Genomic DNA, 27,891 nt, shown 5'->3' with positions numbered 1-27,891 from the left:
CCTGTGAAGATTGCAGGGAGGGACAATTTTGTGAGTACATCTGGGAGCCAGTTAAAGCACTTGTAGCCCAAAGGGTGAAAACACAAATAGAATGTAGACCCTATCTCGAAAAACAGAAGCTCTTTCTGGTAGCCCGAGTATGGTCAAGGGCAGGATAAAAGTTAGGTCACCAAGTTACAAGAGCTCTGAGGCGCAGAAGGGAAAGGAATTGCGTAAACTGGCTGTCCCTGCTGGCAGTGTTGGGATGTCAGGAAATGCTCAGCATACTCTGGAGAGAGACCAGTGGAACACTTAGTTCGGCTCTGGATTATTCTGTAGCCATGGGTGGGATGGACTGAAGGACACCTGGGCTGGAGTCCTTCTGGAAGAGCAGGCAGAAGGTGGTGGAGGCAACCCAGGGAAGAAACACAGTGCCCCTGGGAGCTGCTGGTGCCAAGGAAGGAGTCCAATAGGACTCTCAGGTTGGGGTACCATGGGCAGGTCAAGAGGGGCTAAGGGAGAGAAGACAAAAAGCACAGGTTTATTTTAGCCCCAGTGCCAAAGGGCATAGCAAAGACTGGGGCACGCTCAGGGTGCCCCTGTGAATCTGCTAGGAAAGGAGTACCTTATTTTCTGCCGACCTTGGATATATATAGCTTGATTTGACATGTAACCTTGGAGTTCACAGACTCCAGTCCTCCATTTATAATGATATGCTTCCCTAACCCCTGAGAAATTCTGAGCTCATCAAACAGCCCTAAAAATGTTCTAAGAGCCCTTAATGAGGCCTGAAGCCTTCAACTAAATTAAACTGAGAAACAAAAGACCTGACAGAGATGCCAATTTGTAGCTATCTGCGGGTCAGGGACTAGTGAGTCTCCTGGGCTGTAGCCAGGGTCAGAGTGTGTGTCTGTGTGTCTGTGTGTCTCCCCACATTGGCCAGAATTCTGTTCCCACTTCCGGTCAAGAACAGTCATTTCCACGAAGGGAGATCCAGTGGTATGGCTCCCTCCATGAAGCCACTTACAGTCCCACACCATCCCACCAAGTCAGAGAAGAACAGGGGGGGCAGTTTCCAGGCAAGGACACAAAGGCCCGTGTCCCCCAGGTGTCAGGGCAGACTGCCAGATTGGAGATGGGTGGTAGGGGGCGGGCAGCTGCAGCCTCTTCTTGCCTGGAGGTGTGGGAGTACAGCCAGGGGAGGGGACGTTTGTGGGGGGTGGACCAGGTGTGCAGGTTTATTCCTGTGACGGAGGGGTGAGGACAGGTGAGGGTGGCAGTGAAGACCAAAGAAAGATGGGGGCACTGTCTCTAAGCCCAGTCCTGTGAAAGAAGGAATTGAGCAGCAAAGAAAAAATGGCCTTTTTCAGTTTCCGCCAGCAGTCTGGGTGTCCTGGCTCCAGGCCTGTCCCTCCTCTGTGGCCCCAGCAGGGGGCACTGCAGCCCCTCTGAGGAAGAGGACTAACTGCCACCCACCCCCACCATTGGACACAGGCCCAGTGCTGGCCAGGGCTCAGCTGGGTCATGCTCGTCCCCCAGATTCACACTGCCATCCCGCTGCCCTCTCTAGGGCATGGAGCTGCAGCTGGAGGACACAGGGAGCCATGGAGGAAGGAGGAAAAAAAGAAAAAGGTTTATTTTATCAGAGAGCCTCTGAAGGCACCTGGTTTCTGTTGAATATAAAAAAAGGCAGTAAAATGGCAACTGTACAGGGTGCATGACTGGTAGGAACAAGGCAGGGGGAGCAGGGGAGGGGCATGGAAATGGCGGGGGAGGAGGCACATGGGGAGAATATGGAAAGATTATCCAGTGGGACCTTGGACAGACAGTCCTGGCCCCTAACCACTGCTGGTAAATAGGCAGATGAACAGATAGACACACACATATACTCTCTCTCTCTCTGAGCCGAGCAGTCTCTGCTGCCCTGCTCAAGCAGGGATCAGTCAGAGCCAAGCGTGGTGATGGAGTGGGGGGGAGGGTGGCTGAAGGCGACTTGAGCAGATGCAGAGCCTGCGTGCCCTCCCTTGATTCTGACCCTCGGGCTCACAATGTCCCCACTGTCCATCCGTAGAGGCTCCCTCCTCGGGGCCTGGACATCCAGGCCCAGAACAGGCCGTGAGAAAGCAGAAGCTGGTACAAAGAGAAAACCTCCAGACCTCCCCCTGTCCATCCCTCAAGGGGAAGAAAGGCCAAAGGAGCAGGTGGTCAGTGCAGTGCTTCTGTCCATCCATGGTCACACAATAGACCGCCACAGGAAGGAGGAGACAGCCCCCAGTGCAAGGCCCAGAGACAGAAAGAAGGCCATGATGGCTCCAGCTGTCTCTGCCTCAGCCGGCTTCACTTTCCTGAAGGCAGGAGGGCAAGGCTTCCTTAGAATGGCCCCAGGAACCCCCCAGCTCCCCGGCCTCGCCTGCCCCCCAGAGCATCTGTGATGTGCAGAGACTTGCCTGAGCACAAAATTCTGCTGACAACCATCCTACTTTCCCACCTCCAATCTGGCTTCTCTCTCTTGGGGGACTGTGTAATGGGGGCTGTCTCCCACCTTCCTACATCTCCCCCGGGTACCCTGGAGTGCCCTGCCCTCCACCACAACCCCTTCACCTACATGCCCATCCAGGATCCAGGAGTCTCCCGGTGCCCCCTCTCCTTCCTTGGAGTGGCCACCCTGGAGCTCTAGGTCCTGCCTGATGCCACCAGGGTCCCCACTCACTTGGGCCCGAAGCACATGCAAAGACTGGCGAGGTAGCCGTTGGAGAAGGCGAAGGCGGCCATGAAGATGATGAACCAGGCGTCGTGCTCGAAGACCACAGCCAGGTGGTGGCGGGGTTTGACATTGCACAGCAGCAGCAGGGGCACAAACAACATCCGGGCCAGCACCAGGCTTGGCAGCCAGTGGCTGTCCTTCCCAGGCTAGGGGGAACAGGGGGCGCCTGAGCCTGGGCTGGCCCCCAGTGCTCCACACGGGGCCCCTCAGAATCTGAATGGATCTGGTCACCCTGAGGGTGTAATGATTGTGAGGGGGCATGGCTGAGCCGTCTCGAGGGCTGGAAATGTTCTGTATCTGGACCTCCCTGGTGATTACATACGGGTGTTGGAGGGGGTGGTCAGTAACTGGTACACTGAAGACTAGCAGAACTTGCTATACATAGATTACGTCTTGGTTTGGTTTCTTTCTTTCTTTTTTTTTTTTTTAAAAAAGCATGGTTCCATTACCACCATACTTTCTTGGTTCCCTTTCTGGGTCTCTGGCTGAACTCTAGCCTTGCACAGGGGCTGGGCATCTCTTTCTCCCACTTACCCACGTAAATACAGCTGTGAGGCTCCGGCCCAACCAGTCAAAGACATTGAAAGTCAAGAAACAAGACACGGGAATGAAGTAGTCTCCTGGAAAAAGAAGAGTAGAGTCAGGGGCGGTTATGAGGTCCAGAGAAACGGATTCAGCAACCCTGACCCTCACTGGGACTCAGTTTCCCCAGATGTAAAAATGGAGGACATGTTTCCAGCCCAGGGAAGGGCAAATGGACCAGGAGAGTTTAGCCAGGGAGACAGAAGCCCATTCCCAAACCTGCTCTAGCCCCAGTTTGCCCCCATCCTGGGAGCCCATGGTGTCCTCACCCCAGGCACTGGTGCCCGCGATGCTGGACTTGACCTCAGCGGTCACGGCGGGAAATACCCCGATGGTGACCATGAAGTTGAAGCAGACGGAGAGAGCCAGGACTAAGATCTGGAGGGAAGGGACCCAGACCCGTGTCTTCATAGCAGCTGTTCAACAAAGAACCCAGAGTCCCCAGCCCCCGACACACACACACACGAGAATCCAGGGGAGTGGCCAGTCCCAGGGAGGAAAGAGAAAGGACGGACAGTGCATGGGTCAGGAGAGGCAAAAGTAGGAGAAAAAGAGGGTAAGGGGCAGAGGGCAGAACACCCATGCCCCACATACATTTCTGAGGATGGCTCGGATAGAGTGGCCTTGATTGGTGGGCTGAGTGCCGGGGGCTGGAACTTTGAACTCTTCTTTGTTTGCTACTGGTTCCTCTCCTGGGGGTGGGGGGGAAGTCCCAGGTTGTGGGAACATCAAGTTGCAAGGAGGATAAATAACAAGAGAGGAGACAAACATTCCCCCAAAGGGCTGGGGTTAGCTCAGGGTAGACACCCCTTCTCCGGGGAAGAGTCACACCCTAATACCTAGCCCAGACCTCCCAGACCTGTAAATCCCACAGCACAAATCCCAGGGGTCCTGACCTCTCCCAGGAACCTCAGGTCCTATTCCAAGAATCTGAAATTGCTTTCACATTATCCTCAGACAGTTCAAGGGTATCCAGCCTCTTCGCCCATTTCATCTTTCCTAGCCTTTATTTCCTGTTGCTCCTGTCATCCCTATCCCAGTTCGCTTTGGTTTCTGGCTTATCACCGCTAACCAATATGGTACACTCCTTCTTGCCCTCTGCGCCCAGGCTGCCCCATGCTGGGCAGGCCGCCCTCCACCCCAGCTTCTGCAGGCTATTCTGACCTTTACTAATGAGGTCCAACTTGGTCTCCTGCTCCCCAGGCCCTTCGAGCTTGAACTGCTGGTAGTACCGATAGAATTCCTGCCAAGTGAGGGGCATAGGGAAAGTAGACTCAGAGATGGAAGATCCAGAATTCCGCCCCCCTATGCCAGGTTTGGGTTCCAGAACAGCACTGGCTGGGAGCCCTGGACCCCACCCCACCTCCACCCCCAGACTTTCTCCACCTGCTTACCAGTCGGGGAAGGGCCAGGTAACAGATGATTGCCAGAACAATAACCCCGCAGGCAGTGATGAAGTAGCCAAAGGCACTTTCTGACAGCTCTGAGCCACCTGTGGGGAGCATGTGAGAGAGCGGAGATTGTCCCCGGTCCCCCCCCACCCCACCCCCATGACCAGACCCACAGGCAGGCAGGCAGACAGACAGGCGGCAACACTTACTGGCGATTGCACAGATCATGGCCACCGAGGCGAAGAAGCCTGCCAGGCCCTGACCACTCATGATGGGGGCAGTGTAGCTGGCGGGCAGGAGGCCAGCCAGACCAAACAGGCTGCCTTGCAGGATGGCGCCGAACGCTGGAGGCATAAGGCGGGCATCAGCAGGGGAGAGGGAGCAGACTGGGATTTGCTGCTGTCGGGGGGCAGGGGCCCGTGGGAACACAGGTTCCAGAAGAGTTGTGACACCAAATGGCCCTCTCTGTCCCACCCCCCAGCCCTGGTCCGCACTCGCTCGGGTCTCTGGAACCCTGATCGCCCAATGGCATCCCTCCCCTCTAGGGGGAGGAAAAGGCTCAGTTCCTAGCTGACTGTGGTAGTGGGTCTGAAGGATGGGTGGGGGGATGTGGGAAGATCTCTGCTCCTTCCCAGCCCTGCTTACAGTTGATGAGAACGATCTTGACCATGGTGATGATGAAGAAGGGCACGGCATCCAGCTGCACCTTCACCAGGATGGCGGTGATCAGGAACACCAACAGGATGGCTATAAGGCTGCCCAGGATCCGAACAGACTGGGGGATCCTGCCCAGAGGCCAGGGCAGTGAGGCCGGGGCCTTGGCCCAGGGAGAGCAAGAGGTAGCGAGGGGTCAGGCCAGGGGCCCGGGAGCTCACCTCCGATGCAGGAAAGAGTTAAGGTAGGTGAAAAACAGCAGGGGCAACATGGCGCATAACGTCATGACATTGTTGAAGATGGCACTGAGCGAGGTCCGCTCTGGGGAGAGCGCTGTGGGGGTGGCTGAGGGCTGAGTGTCCTTGCTCAGCTCGGCAGTGACTGAGGACATATTCTGGGACTCGTCCAGGCGGTTTGTGAAATACTGTGGGGGTTGCAAGACAGAAACCTTGAGGCTTCTCTCCTGGCACTCCCAAGTACACAGCAACCAGGCCCTACGTGGCCTCTGGAACCCCATCCCCCCAGTCTCACCCTAGTGGCTGTCATGAAAAAATTCCATGGGAGCAGCGTCCCCAGACCCAGCATGAAGAAGATAAGCCAGACAGCTTTGTACCTGAGGATGGGAGAGGAAAAGGGGACCAAGTGACACACCATCCCACCCTCCTTCCCTGATCAAACCTAAAAACCGCCCCCCAACCTTTGGGGTCTCCCGCTGTCGCAGGATACAGGCAACCGTGTTTATGTCCATGTGCCTGAGCCTTCCTATGGGTTTATGTGGAAGGAAAAGCGTCCTGGGATAGGGAAAAGAGCAGACAAGTCCACAGGAGGACCAGGGAGGGACACAAGGCTGAAAGGCATGGCCAGCAGGACCTTGGTTCTCAGCCCCGAAGACTCGGGGGATCCTGCAGGCTTGGGAACCAGTGTGACCCACACATCCGGAGGTGGTTTTGGAAATCCTGCTGAAGACTGGGGGTGGGCGGGTGAGCAAGGAAACAGCCAAGTGTCTTCCACCCCCACGAGGCAGGCTGGAAGTGATTATGCCGTCTGGGCAGGGACTGTGTGGCTCCCCAAAGAGGAGTTTGAGGTCAAGAAACTCCCAGACCACTCCGGACCTAGTGGGACAGGAGGGCGGGGTAACTTGGGGTGGCTGGGAAGTGAGGGAGCTGTTTTTCTCCAGTCCAGACAGAACTAGCTTTGTAGGTCACACCACACAGGGGAGGCCAGGCAATATGAGGCCACTGGACATCATGTGGGCAGCCAGGAGTAAGTAAGTGCCCCCTCCCCCAGCTCTGGCCGGGGCGTTGCCCCCAAGCCCTACACCTCAGGGCCTGTGTGGGACGGGCCAGCCTCCCCCAGGCAGCCCCAGGCCTTCCCAACGTAGTCTCCAGATGTGTCTGCCATATCCTCCGCACAGCGAATGCCTGCTTTCTTCCCCCAGTGGCAGGGACAAAGCCCAGGGCAGGGAAGAAACAGATCTGCCCAGAGTGCAGGGGCTGGCCTCACACAGGAAAGGCCCAGCTGAGTGCCCGAGTGTGGCCTTCTGAGCCATTCCAATACAGTGCCCCCGACGGCCCCCACACCTCATCTACCCGCGACCCTGAAGAACACAGCTGAGGGCTTGAATGAAGGAAGAAGCTCCTGGCCAAGGCTGCCCAGAACAGATGGTTAGAGCAGGGCTGGAGGAGGGCACCAAGGTACATGGAGATGCGAGAGGGGTTTCAGAACTGCTACCGATCGTGAGGCTCCCAACTGGGGCCTGTCCTTACTAGGTCTCCTTAAATTCCCTCCCATCCAAATAAACCCCACCTCGATTTTACAGGTGGGAAATAGTTGAGGAGAGATTAAGCTACGTGCCTGAGGTCCCACAGCCAGAGGTGGCCTTGTTTGGCAGCCTTTTTGGCACAGGAGGAAGATGGGACGGGCAGGGGTGAGAGGATGTGGTTGGGGAGCCTGGGCTGAAGGAGTTTGGGACGGCAGGCAGGCAGAACTTCATCAACTATCTTGGTTCCCAGATTCCTTGGAGAGCTTCAACCAAGCTACAGCCTCCTCCCGCCACAAACATACGCATGATTAATACGCATGATTATGGTGGTGGGTTTAATTTAAAGAAGCTTTTGGTTCCAGAGGTGGGGAGTGAGGGCAAGGTCAGCTCAAGGACCAGGGTAGGCCAGGGTCATCCGAGGCAGAGGCTCAACGCCAGGCCGGAGGAAGAGGGCAGTTCTGCCAGATGTGCTCTGGAACGAGGGGTGCCGCCAAATATTTCCCCAGAGTGATGGGAGGAGGAGCTGGAAGCTGCTAGCAAGCTGGAGAGCAACAGTGGAAACACTGAGAGGCCAGGGAGGGGCTGCGCCGCCCACCCATCCCAGCCCTCCCCAAAGGCACCCCAGTGAAGGCACACGGGGCCCCCGCCCCTCAGGCAGACCTGACTCACATTGCTTTGCCGGAAGGCCAGTCAACAGTGGAAAGCCCAAATTCCAAAGGACACAGCACCCAGCCCCCCTTGGAGACCCATGTCAGCTCCCCTGGATGCCCAGCCCAGGTCCCCTTACCTGTCCTGAGGCTCGTGACTGGTTGTCATGGTGACAGTGTTCTCGGTTTTGCCTGGCTGAGAGCTCCCTCCTTCTGGTGCTTGCTGGGGGCAGAAGCAGTGTGAGGCCACGTCTTGGCCCTGCTTCCCCATAGACCTCTTTAGACTCTCGTGGAGTAGGCAGCGGGCAGGGCGCAGAGCAGGTGAGCTGAAGAGTCCAGAAGGGCCCCTTCCCTGCCCGGCCCCTCAGGACTGTTCAATCTGACCCCTGTGGCCAGCGCTGTGGGGCCCCCTGCCTGCTCAGGCTCTACCTGGCTCCCAGCCTGGCCACCGCTATTTTTATCCAGCAGCCGAAGCAGTTTGTAAGCTGGGAAACAGGAGCGTGGCGAGCAGGAGAGGAGGAGGAGGAGGAGGAAGTATGAGCGAGAGGGAGGGAAGGCCTGGCAAAGAAGGAAGGGAAGAAGATGAGAGGGGTCAGGGACTGCAATGATAATGGAAGAGAAGGAGGGACAGGAGGAGGGAAACAGGAGTCAGAGCAAAGAGGGTGAGGGGAGGAGGGAGGGCACAAAACAAACATTCACCGCTGCCGCAGCAGCAGCAGCGGCGGCAGCAGCAGAACCATGAGCCTGTAGGGAAAGAGGACTGAAGCCAGAGATGCCTCTCCTCAGCCCTTCTCTGCAAGTCTGACCTTCATACCTCTGGGGAGGTGGGGGCTGCAGTCATGTTAAGACTGGGCTCTGGGGTTCCTGTGCCCTCCTGGAGGGACCCCAGACTCCAGCCTCTCTGCAGAGGGCACTTTAACCTTCCTTTCTTGTCACTGCCCAAGGGTTTCCTAGTTCCTGGCCAGGTTTCTAGGAAAACAGTTCACTACCATATGGGGACACAGCCCTTCCCACAACTAAGCCTGCCCCTCCCCCCGGTCCCCAGTTCTGGCCCCAGGGTCACCCCATCCCCCCTTGGTTCCTCTCTGACTCACTCCCAGGCCCCTGTCCTCTTCCCCTTTCTGAGAGCAAACTTGAAGGGAAGATTGGAGGAGCAGGGGCACAGGCTTGACCTAAAGCTCCTAGCCTCCTCCCTCAGTATCCCCCCTCCTGCTTTCCACTCGTGTAGGGGAGGCACCCTGGCACCAGATGAGACAGCTTTCCCTTTGGGTAGCACAGCAAGCCAGGCAGGCATGTGCTGGCGCATCCCCCACGTGCGGGCCTAGCTCTGGAGCCAGGTCTGCTGTTCAGGGTGAGGCCTGCTTCCCCAACCACCTGGGCCTGGGCCTGGGTCTGGGCCAGCACTCACCAGATGCCCAGACTTGCCAGCAGAAGGCTCAAAGCAGAGGGGGCCTGGGCAGTCCTTGGGAGGTAGTCCTAGCTCAGGCTCCGGCAGCAGGTCTTGTCCATGGGCTCCCCGTGGGTAAGGGTCCAGAATGAATAAAGTGGCAGAGGGCGGATGCGGAGAGAACCCCACGGGCCTTGCTGTGGGAGGGATGGGCCTCATTCTGAGAAATCTCTTACACACACACAACCAGGAGATAAAAACTGCTCCTGTAGCTAGCCCAGGAGATAAGAGACCCAGCAGCCTCAGCAGGGGAGCTGAAGGGGTGGGGCAGTTGCAGGTACAGCCCGTGCTCCAGGTCGCAGCCTAAAGACCTGAAGACAGGCAGACGTGGACACATACCACCAGGGACCCCCCCAACATCCTCAGGGGGCTTTTTTCTTCCCTTCCCCATAATTCCTCTCAAGCCCTCCCTGAATGAACTCCAGACTCTCCAAAGGCCTTCCTCAGCCCCCCAGCCCACGTGTGGGTTGTAGGGTGTTGCAGGGTGGGGACAGGAGAAGCACACCTACACACCTCCCGAATTGGCAGAGGGCTTCTTCATTGATCTTTTTTCTTTTTTTTTAAGATTTTATTTATTTGACAGAGAGAGACACAGTGAGAGAAGGAACACAAGCAGGGGGAGACGGAGAGGGAGAAGCACGCTCCCCGCTCAGCAGGGAGCCGGATGCAGGGCTCCATCCCAGGACCCAGGGATCATGACCCTTAATGACTGAGCCACCCACGTGCCCCCCCATTCATCTTTTCAACAAATATTGACTGAGCACCTCTGCCAGCTAGCCAGGCACTGTTCTAGTCACTGAGGGGAGGGGCAGACAGAATGGCAACAACAGTTTTTATGTTTTTAAGAAGGATGTAGGCAAGACGGCTCTACCCTCGAGGGCTGCCAGAGAAGGCTCAGGACTCAGATTTTCTATTAGGTAGCAGGGAAGGGAACTCCCAGCTTTACACCTCAGCACATCCCATGCTCTACACACACACACCCGCCCCCACAGGCAAGATTCCCAGCAGTAAGTAAAAGAACTGGTACAGCTTCAACCCAGATGGGAGCTGGGGTGGAGAAAATAGAGTATCTCCCCTTCCTTAGGAAAATCTGACTTAGGCTGAACAAAGTATTCATTTCAGCCCTCTACCCCTGCTACCCTACCATGTTCTGTTCTCAGCCATCCCCACCTCTGTCCTGGGCACAGTGCAACTCCAGGGGAGCCTCTCCTCCCTGCCCACATCCTGACATTCAGCAGGTCAGCCCAGGTATTTTGTTCTTGCCTGCCTTTGCCCAGCAGCAACCAGGGATTTGATACCAGCTCAGAGCATCTGGTGGCCCTCCAGCCATGCCCCAACGTGCCTGCCAGGATGGGGCCCTGAAAGTAACCACTGGACTGAGCACCTCCCCACCCTGAGGCCCCCAGCACCTCTCAGGCACCCCAGCTCTAGACACACTTCTGCGGTAGCATCAAATTCTCTACTCCCTGGGGTTCCCTGTGAGGCCAGCCACCACCTGCTCCCCTCTTGCCCTAACAACCACACATAAGCTAGTACTAAACTGTCTCCATTGAACAGATGGGGGAAGCTGAGGTTCAGAGAGGTTGAGTCACTTGTGTAAGGTCGCAGAGCTAGTGAATGGGTGGGCTGGAATTCCAACTCAATGGGCAGCTTATTCTAGCCTCCTTCTGGGTTGGAGAGGTGGGTATAAAGGCTGCTTCTCGGCTAGCCCTGTATATTGGGAGATGAGCGAAGAAATAGGGTGGGGAGACTGAGGTCATCTCCAGTCTGACAAGAGCTTCGGGTGTAAGGCATTCCCCACTCCCCATAACGCACACATCTCAGCAGGGAGAGCTCAACAGGCAGGGCAAGTGGGAGGTTACCAAGAGGAATGGGCAAAGGGATCGCCCCGGGAAGCGTGACCGGCAGGGCTGAGGCCGGCCTTCACCCACCACTACTCTCTCCCTAAGAAGGAAAGCAGGGGTTCTGAGTTAAGGAAGAGTCCTCTCTGGGAGTAAATGAGGACAGGCCCAGGAAGGGGAGGCCAGGAAGAGACAGCTCCTTCACCTCCAAGACGCCGGCTCGCATCTCCATTCCCCCCTACCCAGTGCCGTTACCGGCGCGGCCCCTCTCCTGTACCGGCAAGATCCATCGAGATTACCCATTTACTCGCCCGCCCCTTGCAGAGGTCAGCTCGGCGACAGCCGGTTTCAGGCCCAGGAGCCAGGTGGCCCACGCCCCGCTCGGGTCCCGATCTCCGCAGAGTCCCCACGCGCCCTGGCCCTGGCGCGCCACGTGCAGCGCGGCTCCGCACGCTCTGCGCGGGGGAAGCGGGGCCCCCATGCGGCGTTCCCTCTGCGCGCAGCCAGGCCCGGCCTCCCTGCCCTCGTGGCGGCGGGAAGACGCGCCTTCCATGCCGGCGGTTCCCGGACCCTCACCGGTCCCCTACCCTCGACCCTCGACCCCCGAATCCCGACCCCCGACCCGGGCAGCACCTGCTAGCAGAGTCCTACCGCGCCGAGATCCGCGCGCCCTCTCTGCAGCTTCCCGCGCCCGCCGGAGCACATTCAAACCCGCCCTCCGCTGAGCCCGCCCCGGCCCGCGGCAGCTGCCCGCTCCCCCCACCACCAGCCGCTGCCGCTTCCCCTATGCCCCGCCCGCGCCGCCACGGCCCCGCCCGCCCCGCCGCGGCCCCGCCCCAGCAACGCCCCCCCCAGCGGCGCCGGATGCGAGCCCCCTCTAACCCCTTACCGGGGCCGTCGCGCCCACACCTCGCCTTACTTTTGAAGGCAGGACCTCAGGGCCGTGCCACACCAAACCTTGCCCCGTTATGGGGAACCCGGGGCTGGAGGGGTATCATCCCTAGTGTGCTCCGCGCTGGGGGTCCAGAAACTCCTACTGTCCCTGCACCCAACCCTCTGCCCAGAGCGGGGCGGACTCCCCTCCCAGATACCCCGCTATTTTCTCCATGGTGCCTTTTCCCTTTCCTGCGCCCACGCCCTTTAGAGCCACCTTCTGCCATTCGCACCTACCCTCTGCTCTCCCAACCCCCACGCCAAGGGACCTCTCTGCGCAATCAGTACAGTCAGTTATCTGAGTCATGAGTTTTCCTACCTCTAACACACACACACACACACACAAGCACCACACCTCAACTGGGACTTGGAGGGGAGTGAGTGTCTGGGGGTGGGTGGTGGATGGGGTAGAGGCACAGGTCTGTAGGCCCCTCCAGATTCACTCTTTCTAAACCCAGAACTTTGAAAGAGCTGAGAAACATCTGGAGATGGTAAGAGAAAAAGCCCCAACAGCCTTCCATCCTGAGTGAATCCTATGTCCTCAGAGGAAGAGACCAAGCCTTGCTGAGTCCCACATCCTCCCCGGACTAAGGAGGGAGGGGGTGGGCATGCTGAGGACTGGTCAGCCCTTCCTGCACCTCCAAGGGAGGGGGAATGATTCCCCTCCTTTTGGTTGGCGGGTAAGTTGGGGGTGCCCCATAGCAGGGCCCCCATAGCAGCCCTCAGTAGGTGGAGATAACACAATGGCTGGTGGGGTGTGAAGACATAAAGTCCAACCCAGGGCCCACACCCCACCTTGCCCCAACTACCCAAGAGACCTGTCCCCTGGAGAAGCCATGGGCACTAATTAGCAATTAGCAGGGGGCACTGAGGTGGCTCAGTCTGTAAGTGCCTGTCTTCCCGTCAGGTCATGATCTTAGGGTCGTGGATGATCTTAGGGTCTTGGGCTCTCTGTTCAGCAGGGAGTCTGCTTCTCCTACTCCCTCCCTCTCAAATAAATATGTAAATAAATACCCCCCCCAAAAAAACCCCACCCAACCAATTAGCCTTACTACCATCAAGGATAAGGCAGGGTCATACTCTTCTGTCAGGAAACAGACTGGGCCCTGAAGGGAGGGGCAGTTTTTCTACTTAGGATCAGTGGACTGTCCCCAAGCTATTCCACAAGGGGTGTTCTCAGCCTTCCGGCTCTTCCCACAGAGACATGACACACTATCACCCTCCAGCCTTAACCAAACAGAGGGCAGGAAGAGGGGTACGGGTGGTATTTTTTTAGGCACTGCCCCACGACTCGAGGGCAGCTTCATGTCTGGGTCTCCCCACCCCCATTCCCATCCTGTGTTTGTTCAGTCTCTCCCTCTTCCTTGGCCCCGGTCTCTCTCCCCACCTTCATTTCCCTCTTTGGGCCCGTGGGGGTGGCAGGCCTTCGTGGTCAGACAGATCTGCCCGGCATGGCCAGGCCGGTGGCCAGTGGCTGGAGTTGTGCGCAGAGGGGGCTGGAGGGGGAAAGAAACTGGAGGGAAGTGGTGAGGGTCTCAGGCCAGACAGGAGAAGGTTGTTTCCTCTCCCCACCTCTGTGGAGGCCTGGTGTGCTCACTAGATGGCAATAGGCAGGACTGTTATGGCTGGAGAGAAGCCCATCTGGCATTCACCCTGCCTGGGCCCCCTGCCAGCATCCACGCCCCTTCGGAGCCCTTCCCTGACCAGAGATGGTTGCTAGGTGCCAGGGCCCTCTGCTGGACAGCCACGAGGCCTCAGCTCACACCAGCCTGCACCCCGAGTTTTTCTGGCCCGGCCCAGCCAGTCCTGTAACCCTCAGCCCTGGCTTATGTCTTTCTCCCTCAGGTCCCTGGCACAGAGGTAGGGTGAAAAGGGCTGATCCAGCTGCACCCCTACCCTCTCCCCATTCCCCACTCTATTTGAGACTGTCCCTTGCCCCAGACTCCCTCCTCCTTATTCTAGGCCACAAGCCGCCCCACCACCTCACATTCGGTGGACTCTCCCCAGCCTGTGTCCATCTGTGTTTGACTTGGCTTGGCTGTTTGTCACCAGCACCTGCCTTATGACTGTGCATTCTCATTTTGCTCCAGACTCTGTGTCCATGGCCTTGTGGTAGGGCTGGGACTAGGGAGAGGCCAATGAGGCGCTTGCCTGCATTGCAAATTTTAAGGGGACACCAAAAAATTTAGAGATCAAGATAAATAATATTTTACTGAGATTTAAAAAAAAAAATCAAAGTAAATGCAAAAAAGTGATATGATGAACAAAACACCCACATTTAAAATAAAGACAGGATCCAGCCGTCTCAGGACCGGACTCCTCTCACTTCCCTCACTTTCCTGGTGGGTGTGTACTCGAGGGTGAGAATGAGGGTCAGAGTCCAAGACTTGAGGTTCACTCTGTCCGGGCTTGGCCTTCCCAGCGTAATTTCCCAGAACTCTGCCTCTACCCTTTGCTCCGGACATGTCTCTGACCTTGGGGGCATCTGTATATGGTTGGGGTGGCGCAGCGGGGGTGGAGGAGTTGGGGGGTGACCTTCAATGTCCCATAAAAGCATCCACTCCGCGGGAAACCGCAGAGTCCGACCCCGCGTATATCCCTACCCCAACCCAATTAGGGACCTAACCCCACCTCTCTCCGCCAGTCCCCGCGGGGCGCGTGGGAACCGCGCAGCCCCCGCCCCACCGCCCAGCGGCCCGCCTCTGCTCCCCGCGCACCTGCCGGATATGCAGGAGGACGACGGAAACCGCCCCCCCTGGTCCCCGTCCTGGCCTTCTCACCTCGGGGCTGGGGCCAAGGCGGGAGCTCACAGCCCGCACTGGGTCTAACCGGTCTCCAATGCCGCTGCCGGAGGGAGAGGGGCCGCAACCGGTTACGCTGGCACCCGCCCCAAGCTCGGTGACCCGCTCTGTCCCGCCCCGCGCCGCTCGGGAGCGAGGAGCGCTTTGGAAGGCGGGCGGCATGGAAGGCCGGGATCAGACTGCAGAGAAGGTGCTCGTGGCCCCGGAGGGGAACGGCGTTAGGGGACCACGAGCTGGAACCCCCTTCATTCCACCCCTTCCCCCAGGTGGCCTTCCCGAAAGGGTGAGCATGTGCACTGGCTTTGGTGGACGCCTGGAGGAAGCAGATGGTGCCGAAGGGTGGCCGGGCCGGGGTTTGGCGGAAAGCCCCTCGGGGCTGGGGGAGAAGGGGGGGAGGGGCGGCGCGCGGTTCTGGCCCCCGGGGCCGAGCTTCTGAATTGTGCGGGCTCCGGATGGGGGTCCTGAAAGAGGCCCGCATCCCTCATTTCCCCACTCTGAACCTACAGCCCAAGACTCCTGGAGGGAGGGAGGGAGGACTATTGTTTGGGAACAATAAGCAAATTATCCGGAGGCTGATGCAAATGAATCTGACAACTCTCGTTTGACCCCTTAGGAGCTGCTCTTTGGGGAGGCTGAAATAATGAGGGGAATGCCTCTGGACACTTCCATCCCATTCCATCTCTTCAGCGACACAGTGCCCCTCGGGGGAAGCATTTCTACACAGCTCCCCTGGGTGGCTGCCCGTGGGGTCTCTTAGCAAACAAATCTCCCTCTTCCCACACCACTGGGTGAGAAGAATCTCCAAACTGACTCAGGGACTTGGCGTTCTTCTCCTTACCTTGAGCTGGCCAGCCAGACCTCCAAATCGGACCCAAGACTGCTGGGTCACAGTGTGACATACTGACTGAAGTTAAGTAAGAGAAACAACCTCCAGGAGATGAGGACTGCGGGACAATGGGATAGGAAGCAAAAGGAACTCTTGAGTGGTTTCCCCACCCCCGCCCCCTCTCCACCTCTTCCCCCACCCTCTGGCCACCTTAGACTCTCTCCCTAGGTAGGAGCCTAGGAACTGAGTGGGTGACAGGACTTTCAATGGCATCCCAAGAACTCCAATCAACAAAAGTTTATTGAGCACCTGCTGCATGCTGGGCCTTGAGGCAAGACTGCCTCACTAGGCAACCAAGGTCCTGTTACTTTAAGGTAAATCCTGAGTCTGGAAGACAAACGGTCTGGGTTAAAATCTTGCCTCTCAAATACATTGTCATTTTTGCCTGTGTAAGCACTGTCCCTCCCTGGACCTCATGTCACCATTTGGAGCTAGGGGAGGAGAGTCACTTCCTCCATTCCCTAGAATCAGATGTGAGTAGGAAAGGTGTCCTTGGAGGAGGAATTCAGGGAGGGGATAATGATCAGTTTTATGCCCGCTAGATGCTGGGTATCCTTGTAGTCATTCCTGCTAGCAGTGGGGAGGCATTCCCGGTCAGACCCTTCTTGTGCTCAGTCCCCCACCGTGTCTTCCGCACACTGGATAGGCTGTGCTGTGTGACGGCGCTGGGACTGTCATGCTCCAAAAGAAGGGCTTTCGATGATATAGCCAATGTCAAGGATGGCGACCTCATTTGAGGGGAGCTAGCCTCTCCCGCCTCTCCTGGCCAGCCACTCTGGAGGCCTCCTCCGCGTCAGGTGGGTGTCTCTGGCTGAGGATGAACAACACACAGCCCAGCAAAGCCTCGCGAACATCCTGCGAGCCTAGGCGGCGGGCCAGTCGGCGCAGCAGGGGCAGGAAGTGCCGGCGGGCCAGGCGGGCGGCAGGCAGCAGCAGGCGGGACAGCAGTGTTCGCAGCAGCAGTGGGAGCAGTGGAGCGGGCATGGCTGGATCAGTGACTGTGAAGGCAATCCAGACTTTAGGCTTTCCCCTTTCCTGCTCCATCCTCACCTGGCATAAAACTTGGGGTTTGCAGGCTCCCCCCCACACCACTAAAGTTTCTACCCTTATGCTCCCCCCCACCTCAATTTATGGGTCATTTTGGCTTTCCAGAGGCCCTTTCTCTTGGCAAGGTAGCTGGGGCAGAAGGATTCTTACCACAGCGCCGATGAAGACACCAAGCCAAGGCGAGAGTCAAGTTGAGACTAGGACTTAAGAGTTTGCCCTTCCCAGCCTCCAGGGGCTCCTACTGTTCACTAGATTTCCACCCCCCCAACTCCTTTAGCCAGTCTCCGTCCATCCTTCCATCCCCCATCCCATTCACACCCTCAGGCTCCCTCCCAGTTTTCTTCTGAGGTCCCCGATCCACCCTGACCTGACACTTCCAACCCCCCCAATCCCGCACACCCACCGATCAGCAGTAGCTCTCACCAGTCAGAACCGTGGTTCAGAATGAATCTCTGGCCGAATTTGCCTGCAGGGACACTGCTGTGTACCGGACACTACAAGACTGCCCCCATTGAGCTCAATCCCACCCTAGGATAGCTTGCCTGGGTGGGGGGAGCCAAGAAGAGACAGCTGTGTTCTGGCACCTGGTATATTGAGGGGCAGAGGCAGCTGGGCTGGAAGAAGAGGAAGGAACAGATGCAGGAATTCTTCCTGCTGGGTACAGAACCCAGACTGCACTTTCTAAGGGTATGACCTTAGGCACATCGATTCTTCTGGTCTCTAGTCCCATCTGTTAACTCAGTCTACTAACTCAGTAAGTGGGAGTTAACGGGTGGGGGAACTGGAATGGAGCAATGTGAGAGACCCACTTGCCCAAATCGCAGAAGCAGGAAGGCTGCAGGCTAGACACTCTGGCCGAGAGGGGCCTGCACAGGGAGAACGGGACCTGTGGGCTGCCTCCTGCGGGTGGAGGAGTGGGGTCACCCTCCATCGGGTAGCTGGGTTCAGTTGGACACAGCAGGGTGGCACTCCCACTTAGGACAGGAAGAGGGAGACTCATTTTAGGACCTTCTTTTCCCACTTTTGCTCCAAGATTAAGTGAAGTTCCCAGAGATATCTTGATACACAGACAGCCTGGGTTGGTTTTGTTTTTAAATACCTCGTCCTCCTACTTCCTAAAATGGGTCTACTTTTGGCCTTTCTGGTCTCAGAAGAGATAATGGCCATCAAAGTGTTTTGGAAGCTTCATAGTCTTGAGAATTGCATTTATCCACATCCCACCGCCAGTCTCCATTAGTACCATGACTATGTCTAAAACTGTCAAAGACCTTGAAGAAAAAAACCATAAATATCAAACATGTCCGTCCCACTTCTGCCTGGAGGAAGCAGGGGAGAGGAGCTAGAGCACAAATTTATTGACATAGTGTTCCTCCCCTTTCGGGTGCTTCCCTAGCAGATGTGTTGGCCATGGGCCATCCCTGGAGCATGGGCGGGACATACACTGAGTCTTACACATACACATGTGCCGATCCTCTGAATTCATTGCCATTATTATAACCATTGTAAAGATGAGGATACCGAGGTCCAGAGTGGTAAACCAAGTTACCCAGAGTCACACAGCAGATAAATGAACGGCATGATCTCCACCCAGACCTGCCCCTCCTTCAGGCCTTCTGATCTCTGTAAGTGGCAACTGCCACTTTCTAGTTCCTCTGGCCAAAATCTTGGATGTTCTCTTGACTTCTCTCTTCCCATCATGGTTCACTACCCATATTAGTAAATCCTGGTAACTACTTTCAAAATATTCAGAATCTCACTACCTCACTGATGTCGCCATGACTGCCCTTGTCTGAGTATTCGTCATTCCTCACCAAAATTGTTGTAGTAGCCTATTAACTGGTGTTCCCATTTCTCTTTTCCACACCTGTTTCTCTTTTCCGTATAGAGACCAGAATGGTCTTTACGAAACATGAATCACATCCTGTCTTCCTTTTGCATAAACTATCCAGGGGGCTCCCATCTCAGAGTTAAAACCAAAGCCTTTCATTATGACCTACAAGGCCTTGGTGGTCTGACCTCCCTTAGCATTCTGACTCAACTTCTATCCTGTCTCTGTCATTCTGCTCCAGCCACACAGGATTCTTTGCTTTTCCTTAACTGTGTCAGATATATTTTCTTTTTAAAGGATTTTATTTATTTATTTATTTGACAGACAGAGATCACAAGTAGGCAGAGAGGCAGGCAGAGAGTTGGGGTGGGGGGGAAGCAAGCTCTCTGCTGGGCAGAGAACCCAATGCTGGACTCAATCCCAGGACCCTGAGATCATGACCTGAGCAGAGGACAGAGGCTTTAACCCACTGAGCTACTGAGGCGCCCCTGTGTCAGATATATTTTTTGCCTCAGGGCCTTTGCACCTACCTCCTTTGCACAAGGCTCTTTCTCCAGGTATTCACCTGGCTCTACCTCTTACCTCCTTAAGTCTTTGCCTGTATATTACCTATCCATCCTGTTTAAAATTATACTCCTCCACCTCATCTGCTCTGTCTCCTTCCCATCTAAACCTGTTTTACTTATCTCCACAGCAAGTCATTATCTGACATGCTATATATTTTATTTTACTTCCTTGTCTTGTTGCTTAACTGCCTCCCCCACAAGAAACTGTAGGGACTTATCTCTGTTTTAACTACTGCTGTGTCCTCACTGCTTAGCAATAAGCAATGTAAGAATAGATCAGAAGAGGTTCTGTGATGTGACCCAGACTCAGGCCTGCTTGTCCAGAGCCTGTGTGGCAGATCCTCAGAGCTCCATTGATCTGAATACACTTCTAAGATGTGAGAACCGTACTTGCTATAACAGCTAGAGAGCCTTTGGGAGAGGGGGAACCGGCCATAGGAACCCAAGGAAGAGGAAGTCAGACCTCAGTGGTTCCCTCTGCGACCCCCTGAAGTGTGTAATTTTGAGGGCACCATGGAGTTCCAACCAAGCACTGGCTCACATAAGCCACTGCTGTGATCCCTCCAACCTCAGTTTCCACCCTGGAAACTGAGATCCCTGGACCCTGGACCTGGAGCCTGAGGCTTGCCCCATCCCCCATCCTCCATCCCCAACCCCCCTCCCCCACACCAGCAGAGTGAGGGGATCCAGGGCCTGGGCTAGTGAGGCAAGTAAGGGAAACAGGATGTTGTCTCTGGTAACAATGGGGAACCCGAGAGGGGGGTGGGAAGGGAGGTGGGGGAGGGGAAGCAGCTGCCTCCACCTGGGTGGGTCTATTCACAGTTTACTGTCAACTCCCTTACCCCCCTGGGATTAACTCCCCTATCCAACTTCTTCCACTCTCCCCTGGATTAATCCTTCCCCACGCCCGTCAGCCTGCCCCAGACCTTTTCCCCAAGGTAGAAAACCAACGGCTCTGCTAAGGATTTCCTCAGTCTTTCCTGGAAAGATAACCATTCTCTCTGGCAACAGAGCTGGCACAGAGCAATTCCTTCTAGTTCCTGATTTAGCCTATGTAATGGATCCTGCCTGCACCACCCTGACCTCTGCCCCCCACCCTCTGCTGCTGGGGAGAAGCCAGCAACTTTGAGGAAATTGGCGAAACCTCCTGTTCCTTAAAGTCAATTAAAAAAAAAAAAAAAAAAAAAGGATCTGAGTGCCAACTTGTGAACCTGAGGCCTGTGGACTGGACAGTATGTGACCTCTGCAGTCCTCTTCCCTGGTCCTCTTCCCAAGACCCTCAGGGCCATCTAGGAGCGTTCTGGAGAGACCCCTGCCCTCCGCAATTAGGTGTTCATTACTGGGCCATCCATGTCAACAGCAAGCACTGGAGTGCAAGCAAGTGTGTACCAGGCCTGTGCAAGGCATGAAGGACATGGAACATATACACTGAGAGTCAGCAGTTAGGGTGCCAGACAGGCAGCAGGGCCAGGGGTGAGAGCTGCCATATAGCTAAGGGCTTTGGTGTGTGTGTATAAAGATTTTATTTTTATTTGACAGCAGGAGAGAGCGAGAACAGGAACAGGAGCAGGGGGAGTGGGAGAGGGAAAGCAGGCTTCCTGCTGAGCAGGGAGCCCAATGTAGGGCTCAAACCCAGGACCCTAGAATCATGACCTGAGCCAAAGGCAGATGCTTAACGACTGAGCCATCCAGGTGCCCCCCCTCTTTAAAAAGTAATCTCTACACCCAATGTGGGGCTTGAACTCACAACCCCAAGAATAAGAGTCACAAGCTCCACCCACTGAGCCACCCAGGTGCCCCAGGAAAGGACTGTGAAAGAACGAGTGGGGGTAGCTCTAGGAGCTGTGCTGTATGGTGTTCCTTCTCTCTAATGTGGGACTTACCATAACTCCTGCCCCTGACAGGATCAAGACATGGGAAAATACTAGGTCCAGGGCTGGATCCTAGAAGGGATCCAGTAGACAAAGAGTATCCTTCCTTTCATCGTTTGGTTTTACCTCTGAGTACACCCTGTGTCTGAGGCCAGCCAGTGGGCTGCTCCTTGAAGGCCTGCTGTGACGCGCCCTGATGCCCATGACCAGCCCCTGAGAGTGGATGTGGCTCAATGAAAGCCTGAAAAATTAATGGAGGCCTGGGTCCCCTTGAGGCCCCTGGCTCTGTCAGGTTTCAGTGTCCTACTGTCCCCTCTCGGGGATCAGCCTTGGCCTGGAGCCCTTCCCATTTGTGGGAAGTTGAGGGCAGTGTTGACCCCCACACAAGGAGCTCTGAAAAGAAGTCGGGAGGCCTCCTCAAGGGCGGGGGTGCTGAGGGCACAGTTGTGGAGGCCAAAGTTGTAGAATTGGGAGTTCAGCCGTACTCCCTGACACAGCTCCTCTTGGCTGGTGACAATAGTCGCTCAACTATCTGAGTGGAGCTGTGGTGAGGGTCTGAGGCCTGGATATGGTGACAGCTCAGAGAACATTTTGGGAATTTGCAGCTCCTCTGAGGTGAGAGGTCAGGCCCTTGGGAGGGACAGTCCCATACCAAAGACCATGGTTCCTCTGCCCACCAATTCCAGGCAATGATAGACCCCTGAACAGGCAACTGGGTAGGAGAACACATACTAAACTTGCTTACCAAGCATGAAGAAGTGGGCAGGGAGTTGGATGTCGCCTGAAGAGTAATTACAGCTGACAGGTGGGGCCCTACCCTATCTGCAAGAACAGTTGCTGTGGCCTGGGAGAAGGGGGCCCTGAGAAGAGCCTGTACAGAATGCAGCCCATTGTCCCCACAGAAACAACTGTCATTCTCCTCAGACTCCACTGATAGGAACTGAGGTGGGAAATGTGAGCTCTACCCCCGCTGACAAGGCCTCACGGGGAAGTCAGTTGTTGGGGCAGGACAGCTGCTCCCTGGACGGTGGGAAGGAGGAGTGTGGACCCCGAGGCAGGAGTAGGAGGTGAGGAAGGACGTGCCTAGCATATTTGATGTGGGGAGGGAGAGTGGCATAACCCACAAACCCCAGGAGTAAATCTAACAAGGATAGAGCAAGACCCTAGAGGTGAATGCAGCACAATTTTTACAGAGGGGCCAAAAAAGAAGACTGAAATATATGGATTAATGTGCCAAGGTAATAACGGTCAGGAAAGTGTCATGTTAGACGAATGTTAGTTCTCTTCCAAATTAATCGGAAACTCAATGTGATTCCAATTAAGATCCTAAAAGTGTTGATCTTTTCCCTTTCTGGAACTGAGCAAGCTGATCAAAAATTTTATATGGAAGAAAAAAGGACCTAGAATAGTTAAGTCAATCTGAGAAGAAAAAGAAGAGATAATATCAAGTGTGACCAATCTGATAATACGAGAATTACAACAGAGTGACAAAACACAAAAATCGACACAGTGACAAAGGAACAGAATAGAGAATTTATTTTTTATAATTAAATTCTCAGGGTGGAGTTTCTGGTCAGAAGAGGAGGGGCAGGGTGAGAGAATACAGGGTTGAAAATGGGTCTGGGACAGTTGTCCATCCATGAGGGGGAAGGTAAATTTTGATCCTCTGGATGAACCAACTATAAATGTCTGGGGTGCTTGGCTAGCTTAGGTGGTAGAGAATGCAACTCTATTTTTTTTTTTTTAAGATTTTATTTATTCATCTGAGAGAGAGAGAGCATAAGCAGGGGGAGAGGCAGAGGAAGAGGGAGAAGTACACTCCCCACTGAATTGGGAGCCCGACATGGGCTCTATCCCAGGACCTGGAGATCACCACCCTAGCCAAAGGCAGTTGCCCAACCATCTGAGCTACCCAAGTGCCCTGGGCCTGCAACTCTTGATTTCAGGGTGGTGAGTTCAAGCCCCACACTGGGTGTGGAGACTACTCAAAAATAAAATCTTTGAAAACAAACAAACATATTCCAGTGGCATTAGAGATCTGAAAGTAACACTCTGTAATATAGGAGCTGATCTTTAGGAATTTGGGATAGTAGAAGATTATAAAGAAAGTGAGAAGGCAGTCCCTCACAGACTGGGGAAGACTTTTGCAACCCACATAACTGAAAAAGATTTGGTATCAGTCATAAAGTACCTTTTTTTTTAATTTTTAAGGTTTTATTTATTTATTTATTTGAGAGAGCAGGAGCAGAAGGGGCAGAAGGAGAGGGATCGAGAGAATCCTAAGCAGACTCTAAGCCCAGCACGGGGCTCAATCCCGCAAACCTGAGATCAGACCTGAGTTGAAACCAAGAGCTGGGTGCCCTGCCAACTGAGCCACCCAGGTGCCCCAACAGATTTTCACTGTGAAAGAAAGAGCTTTTTATTGGAAGAAGAGGCCATCTAGGACTTTCGTAACTAGAGAGGCAAAGTCTGTTTCTGGCTTCAAAGGTCCAAAGGAGGGGTGCCTGGGTGGCTCAGTGGGTTAAGCCGCTGCCTTTGGCTCAGGTCATGACCTCAGAGTCCTGGGATTGAGTCCCGCATCGGGCTCTCTGCTCAGCAGGGAGCCTGCTTCCTCCTCTCTCTCTCTCTCTGCCTGCCTACTTGTGATCTCTCTCTGTCAAATAAATAAATAAAATCTTAAATAAAAAGGTCCAAAGGACAGACTGATTCACTTGTTAGGGGCTAATGTAGCTGGTGACTTCGGGGTGAAGCCAATGCTTATTTACTATTATGAAAATTCTAGGACCCTTCAGAATTCTGCTGGCTCCACTTTATAAGTGGAACAAAGCCTGGATGATAACACATCTGTTTAAAACAGTTTAATACTGTGAATATTTTAAGCCCATTGTTGAGATCTACTGCTCAGGAAAAAAGATTCCTTTCAAAATAGTGCTGCTCATTGCCAAGGCATCTGGTCATCTAGGAGCTCTGATAGAAGCGGACAAGGTTAATGTGTTCATGATTGCTGACACAACATCTACTTTGCAGCCCTGGGATCGAAGAGTCACTTTAACTTTCAAGTCTTAGTATTTAAGACTTAGTATTTAAGGGGTGCCTGGGTATCTCAGTGGTTAAGCCTCTGCCTTCAGCTCAGGTCATGATCTCAGGGTCCTGGGATCAAGCCCCGCATCGGGCTCTCTGCTGGGCAGGAAGCCTGTTTCCCTTCCTCTCTCTCTGCCTGCTCGTAACCTCTATCTGTCAAATAAATAAAATCCTTAAAAAAAAAAAAAAAAAGACTTAGTATTTAAGACCCCATGGGGTGGGGGGGTGCGTATCTGGGTGGCTCAGTTGTTAGGCGTCTGCCTTTGCCTCAGGTAATGATCCCAGGGTCCTAGAATCGAGTCCCGCATTGTCCCACATCTGTCTCTCTCTCTCTCTCTTGTGTTCTCTCTGTCAACTAAATAAATAAAATCTTTTTTTTTTAAGATTTTATTTATTTATTTGACAGATCACAAGTAGGCGGAGAGGCAGGCAGAGAGAGAGGAGGAAGCAGACTCCCCACTGAGCAGAGAACCGGATGCAGGGCTTGATCCAGGACCCTGAGACTATGACCTGAGCTGAAGGCAGAGGCTTTAACCCACTGAGCCACCCAGGAGCCCCTAAATAAATAAAATCTTTTAACAAATCAACGTTAATAGGAGTTTGGAAGGATTTGATTCCAACCTTCACGGATGACTTTGAAAGTTTCAAGATTTCAATGGAGGAAATAACTGCACATGGGGTGGAAATAGCAAGAGAACTAGAATCAGAAGTGGAGCCTGAAGATGGGACTTGCTGCTGTCTCATGACGAAACTTGAATCAATGAGGAGTTGCTTCTTATGGGCGAACACAGGAAGTGGTTTGTTTGTTTGTTTGTTTCTTCCTTTTTAAAAGATTTTATTTATTTATTTGACAGAGAGAGAGATCACAAGTAGGCAGAGAGGCAGGCAGAGAGAGGGGGAAGCAGGCTCCCTGCTGAGTGGAGAGACTGATGCTCTCCCAGAACCCTGGGATCATGACCTGAGCTGAAGGTAGAGGCTTAACTGACTGAGCCACGCAGGTGCCCCAGAAAGTGGTTTCTTGAGATAGAAACTGCTCTTGGTGAAGATGCTATGAAGATGTGGAAATGACAACAAAGGATTTAGAATATTTCGTAAACCTAGTTGAGAAAGCTGCAACAGGATGTGAGAGGACTGACTCCAATTTTGGAAGAAGTCCTGCAGTGGGTAAAATGCTATTACAGCATCATGTGCTGCAGAGAAATCATTTGCAAAAGTAAGAGTCACTTGATGTGGCAAACTTGACCATTGTCTTCTTTTAAGAAACTGCCTCAAGGGCGCCTGGGTGGCTCAGTGGGTTAAGTGTCTGATCCCTGGTCCTCGGATGGAGCCCTGAGTAGGGCTCTGTGCCCAGTGAGGAGTCTGCTTCTCTTCTGCCTCTTCTGCTGCTGCTGCCCGTGCTCGTGCTTACTCTCTCTCTCAAATAAATAAATAAAGTCTTTAAAAAAAGTAGTTTTTAATGAAGATACGCACATTGGTTTTTTTTTTTTTTTAAGACAAATGCTCTTGCACACTCACAAGACTACAGTATAGTGCAAACATAACTTTTAAACACACCGGGAAGCCAAAAATTCATCGTACTCACTTGACTGCAATGCGTGTCTTGTTACAGTGACCCTGAACTAAACCCGCAATATCTCTAAGGTACGCCTGTGTTGGTCTCTCCAACCTCTTACCCTTTTCCTCTCGGTCTCCCTAACTCTCTTCATCTTTTTCTCTCTCTTCCCTCCCTGCCTCCGACAAATTTCTGGATCCCCAGAAGTAAATGTGGTGTAAGCTGGCAGATAGGGAACATGATGCTAGGAGGCAGGCCTCTGGCTTCCGGCTCTTCTTGCTCTGGCTTCCGGCTGTTCTTCCAGGGAGAGGGTGGGGGAGGGGCGCATCCTCTTTTCTAAACTCAGTTTGTCCTTGGCTGTCCAGAAATGGTCCCTTTTAGCCCTCCCTCCTTTCTGTGGCCCCCATAGGCCGGAATTGGTGTTTTGGGCCAGGGATAAGGCTGGCATCAGGGGAGTGGTCAGAGGACAGGTCAAGGAGGGAAACCAGATCCCTACCTGTGTGAGGGGACCTTGCCATGCCACCCCCAAGGCCATCCAGGGGAGCATGGCCTGTGCCCTGAGTCACAGACCCAGAAGGAATATCAGTGGCCACCAAACCTCTATCTCTCTTCTTCTGACCCTTGTGAATCCAAGTGGAAAGCCCCCGCCCAGGCTGGCCTCTTCCCCCCCCTCTTGCCCCCATCTCTTTCTTGGTGAGTAAATTCTGAAAATATGGGGGAAGGGACTGGAAACTCAGCCAAAAGGGGCTTGGAAGACCTGCCATGGTGGCTTTCAGGACCAAACATCTTCAGTAGCACTGAAGAAGGTAACTCCACGTTATAGCGAAACAGGTGCCGTTAAACTCTGTGTAGTTAACTCAGGGGTATTTATTCTATTTGAAGCTGATTGACAGAAAATATGGGCCTGGTTCTTTTCTATGTTTTAAACATGTTGTTATTCTTGGGATAGATAAATAGATATCAACACAAAAATCTACGTACAGAATTACCATTAGAGTAAGAATCGTTCCAGGAGAGAGAGTGGTTTTATTCAAAGAGGGCAGCACTCTGACCAAATAATGCAGCTGTATTATACATTATTCAACAGAGACGCAGTGGTGATGGTTAAGCAAATAGGCTCTTCCCCAGGTTCAAATCCCAGCTCTGTTCTACCTCCAATGTGGAATCTTAGGGAAATGAATCATTAATTGCTCTGTGCCCAGTTTACCTTTCTTTGAAATGGAGCTTATTTGGGGTGAAAAGGCGTTACTAGGGGTGCCTGAGTGGCTCAATGGGTTAAGCCTCTGCCTTCAGCTCAGGTCATGGTCTTGGGGTCCAGGGATGGAGCCCCGCATCGGGCTCTCTACTCAGCGGGGAGCCTGCTTCCCCCTGTCCCTCTGCCTGCCTCTCTGCTTACTTGTGATCTCTCTATCAAATAAATAAATAAATAAAATCTTTAAAAAAAATAAAAGGCATTAATACCAGTGAGATATTAGAACAGTGCCTGCCCAGTGAATGGTATTAAATATTAGATATTAGGTATTAGGTATTAGATATTAGAACGGTGCCTGCTCACTGAACGGTAGTACTGTTTTTTATGACATACCCACATCTTATTTTCATTCATCATGTTGCCATTTGCAACATGTATGTGGTCCTTATAATCATCTCCTTAATGTTCTCTTCCCTAGACAGATGAAAGAACTAAGGTTCAGAGAGGACCTCTGTAAGAGTCCGAAAAGGGTGGCAGGAAGACAGCAGAGGGAGAGGAATTTGCACATCAGACGTGGGAGGGTTCCAATTCCAACCAGGCCACACTGGCCCTACAGGAGGCACCTTCGGTGGAAAACTTCGAATGCTCAAAATGGGGAGTGATCATGTTGGCTGGGAAACCCATTCTTTCCTTAGTCAACAAACATAGTTAGTGTTCCTGCACTTGAAATACGTCAATGAAAGATAGCCCTGCCCACCCCACCTCCAGGGTTTCAGTAGGGGAGACAAAGGATAAACAGGAAATCACAATAGGGATAGACAATTGTGTGTGAGGGAAAGTGCCTGGCACCTTAGGAGGCCAGGGCACCCAGCCAGCATGGGGCCTGGGGGTGGGGTGTGTGTGGAACTTCTCAGAGGCGGCCTCCTTCACATTCCACAGAACTTCAAGTTGAGGCCTGGAGAAGTGGCAGGTTTGGGGTAGGGTGTGGATTGGAGGTGGGGGTGGGGCTTCAGAGAGGGGTCAAGAGGAAAAGGAGGGGGGAACATTTGGTAAAAACTGGGCAGAGG

The 27,891-nt window shown here is 54.0% G+C and overlaps 2 protein-coding genes and 1 long non-coding RNA gene across 8 annotated transcripts; 1 reads left to right on the top strand and 2 right to left on the bottom strand.

The window, feature by feature from the left end:
- Positions 1 to 1,589: 1,589 nt before the first annotated feature.
- On the bottom strand, positions 1,590 to 11,808 carry SLC29A1 (solute carrier family 29 member 1 (Augustine blood group)). Of its 6 annotated transcripts, XM_044251813.1 has the most exons (14): positions 11,701 to 11,808; positions 9,188 to 9,363; positions 7,920 to 8,002; positions 5,902 to 5,983; positions 5,592 to 5,794; positions 5,362 to 5,501; positions 4,926 to 5,060; positions 4,720 to 4,817; positions 4,490 to 4,568; positions 3,920 to 4,017; positions 3,595 to 3,703; positions 3,278 to 3,363; positions 2,690 to 2,889; positions 1,590 to 2,324 (listed from the first exon to the last, which is right to left on the bottom strand). In XM_044251813.1, exons 3-14 carry the CDS (start codon positions 7,946 to 7,948, stop codon positions 2,213 to 2,215), a joined length of 1,371 nt encoding a protein of 456 aa, XP_044107748.1. In that variant the 5' UTR covers positions 7,949 to 8,002; positions 9,188 to 9,363; positions 11,701 to 11,808; the 3' UTR covers positions 1,590 to 2,212. The 6 variants fall into 6 exon arrangements, with proteins under 6 accessions (XP_044107748.1, XP_044107734.1, XP_044107707.1 ...); XM_044251799.1 differs by lacking the exon at positions 9,188 to 9,363 and having other exon boundaries at positions 11,701 to 11,788; XM_044251772.1 differs by lacking the exon at positions 9,188 to 9,363 and having other exon boundaries at positions 11,719 to 11,741.
- Positions 11,809 to 14,753: 2,945 nt separating this feature from the next.
- Positions 14,754 to 16,080, top strand: LOC122908711. The gene is made up of 2 exons (XR_006385016.1): positions 14,754 to 15,084; positions 15,415 to 16,080. It is a non-coding gene; the product is annotated as an uncharacterized LOC122908711 (long non-coding RNA).
- Positions 16,081 to 16,416: 336 nt separating this feature from the next.
- MYMX (myomixer, myoblast fusion factor) lies at positions 16,417 to 16,671 on the bottom strand. Its single transcript, XM_044237429.1, has one exon. It carries the CDS (start codon positions 16,669 to 16,671, stop codon positions 16,417 to 16,419), a length of 255 nt encoding a protein of 84 aa, XP_044093364.1.
- Positions 16,672 to 27,891: the final 11,220 nt, after the last annotated feature.

The sequence above is a fragment of the Neovison vison genome, chromosome 1, assembly GCF_020171115.1.
Source record: "Neovison vison isolate M4711 chromosome 1, ASM_NN_V1, whole genome shotgun sequence".
NCBI lineage: Eukaryota > Metazoa > Chordata > Mammalia > Carnivora > Mustelidae > Neogale > Neogale vison.
Note: the sequence above shows the minus strand (reverse complement) of the source record. Positions and strands in the feature narration are given on the sequence as shown.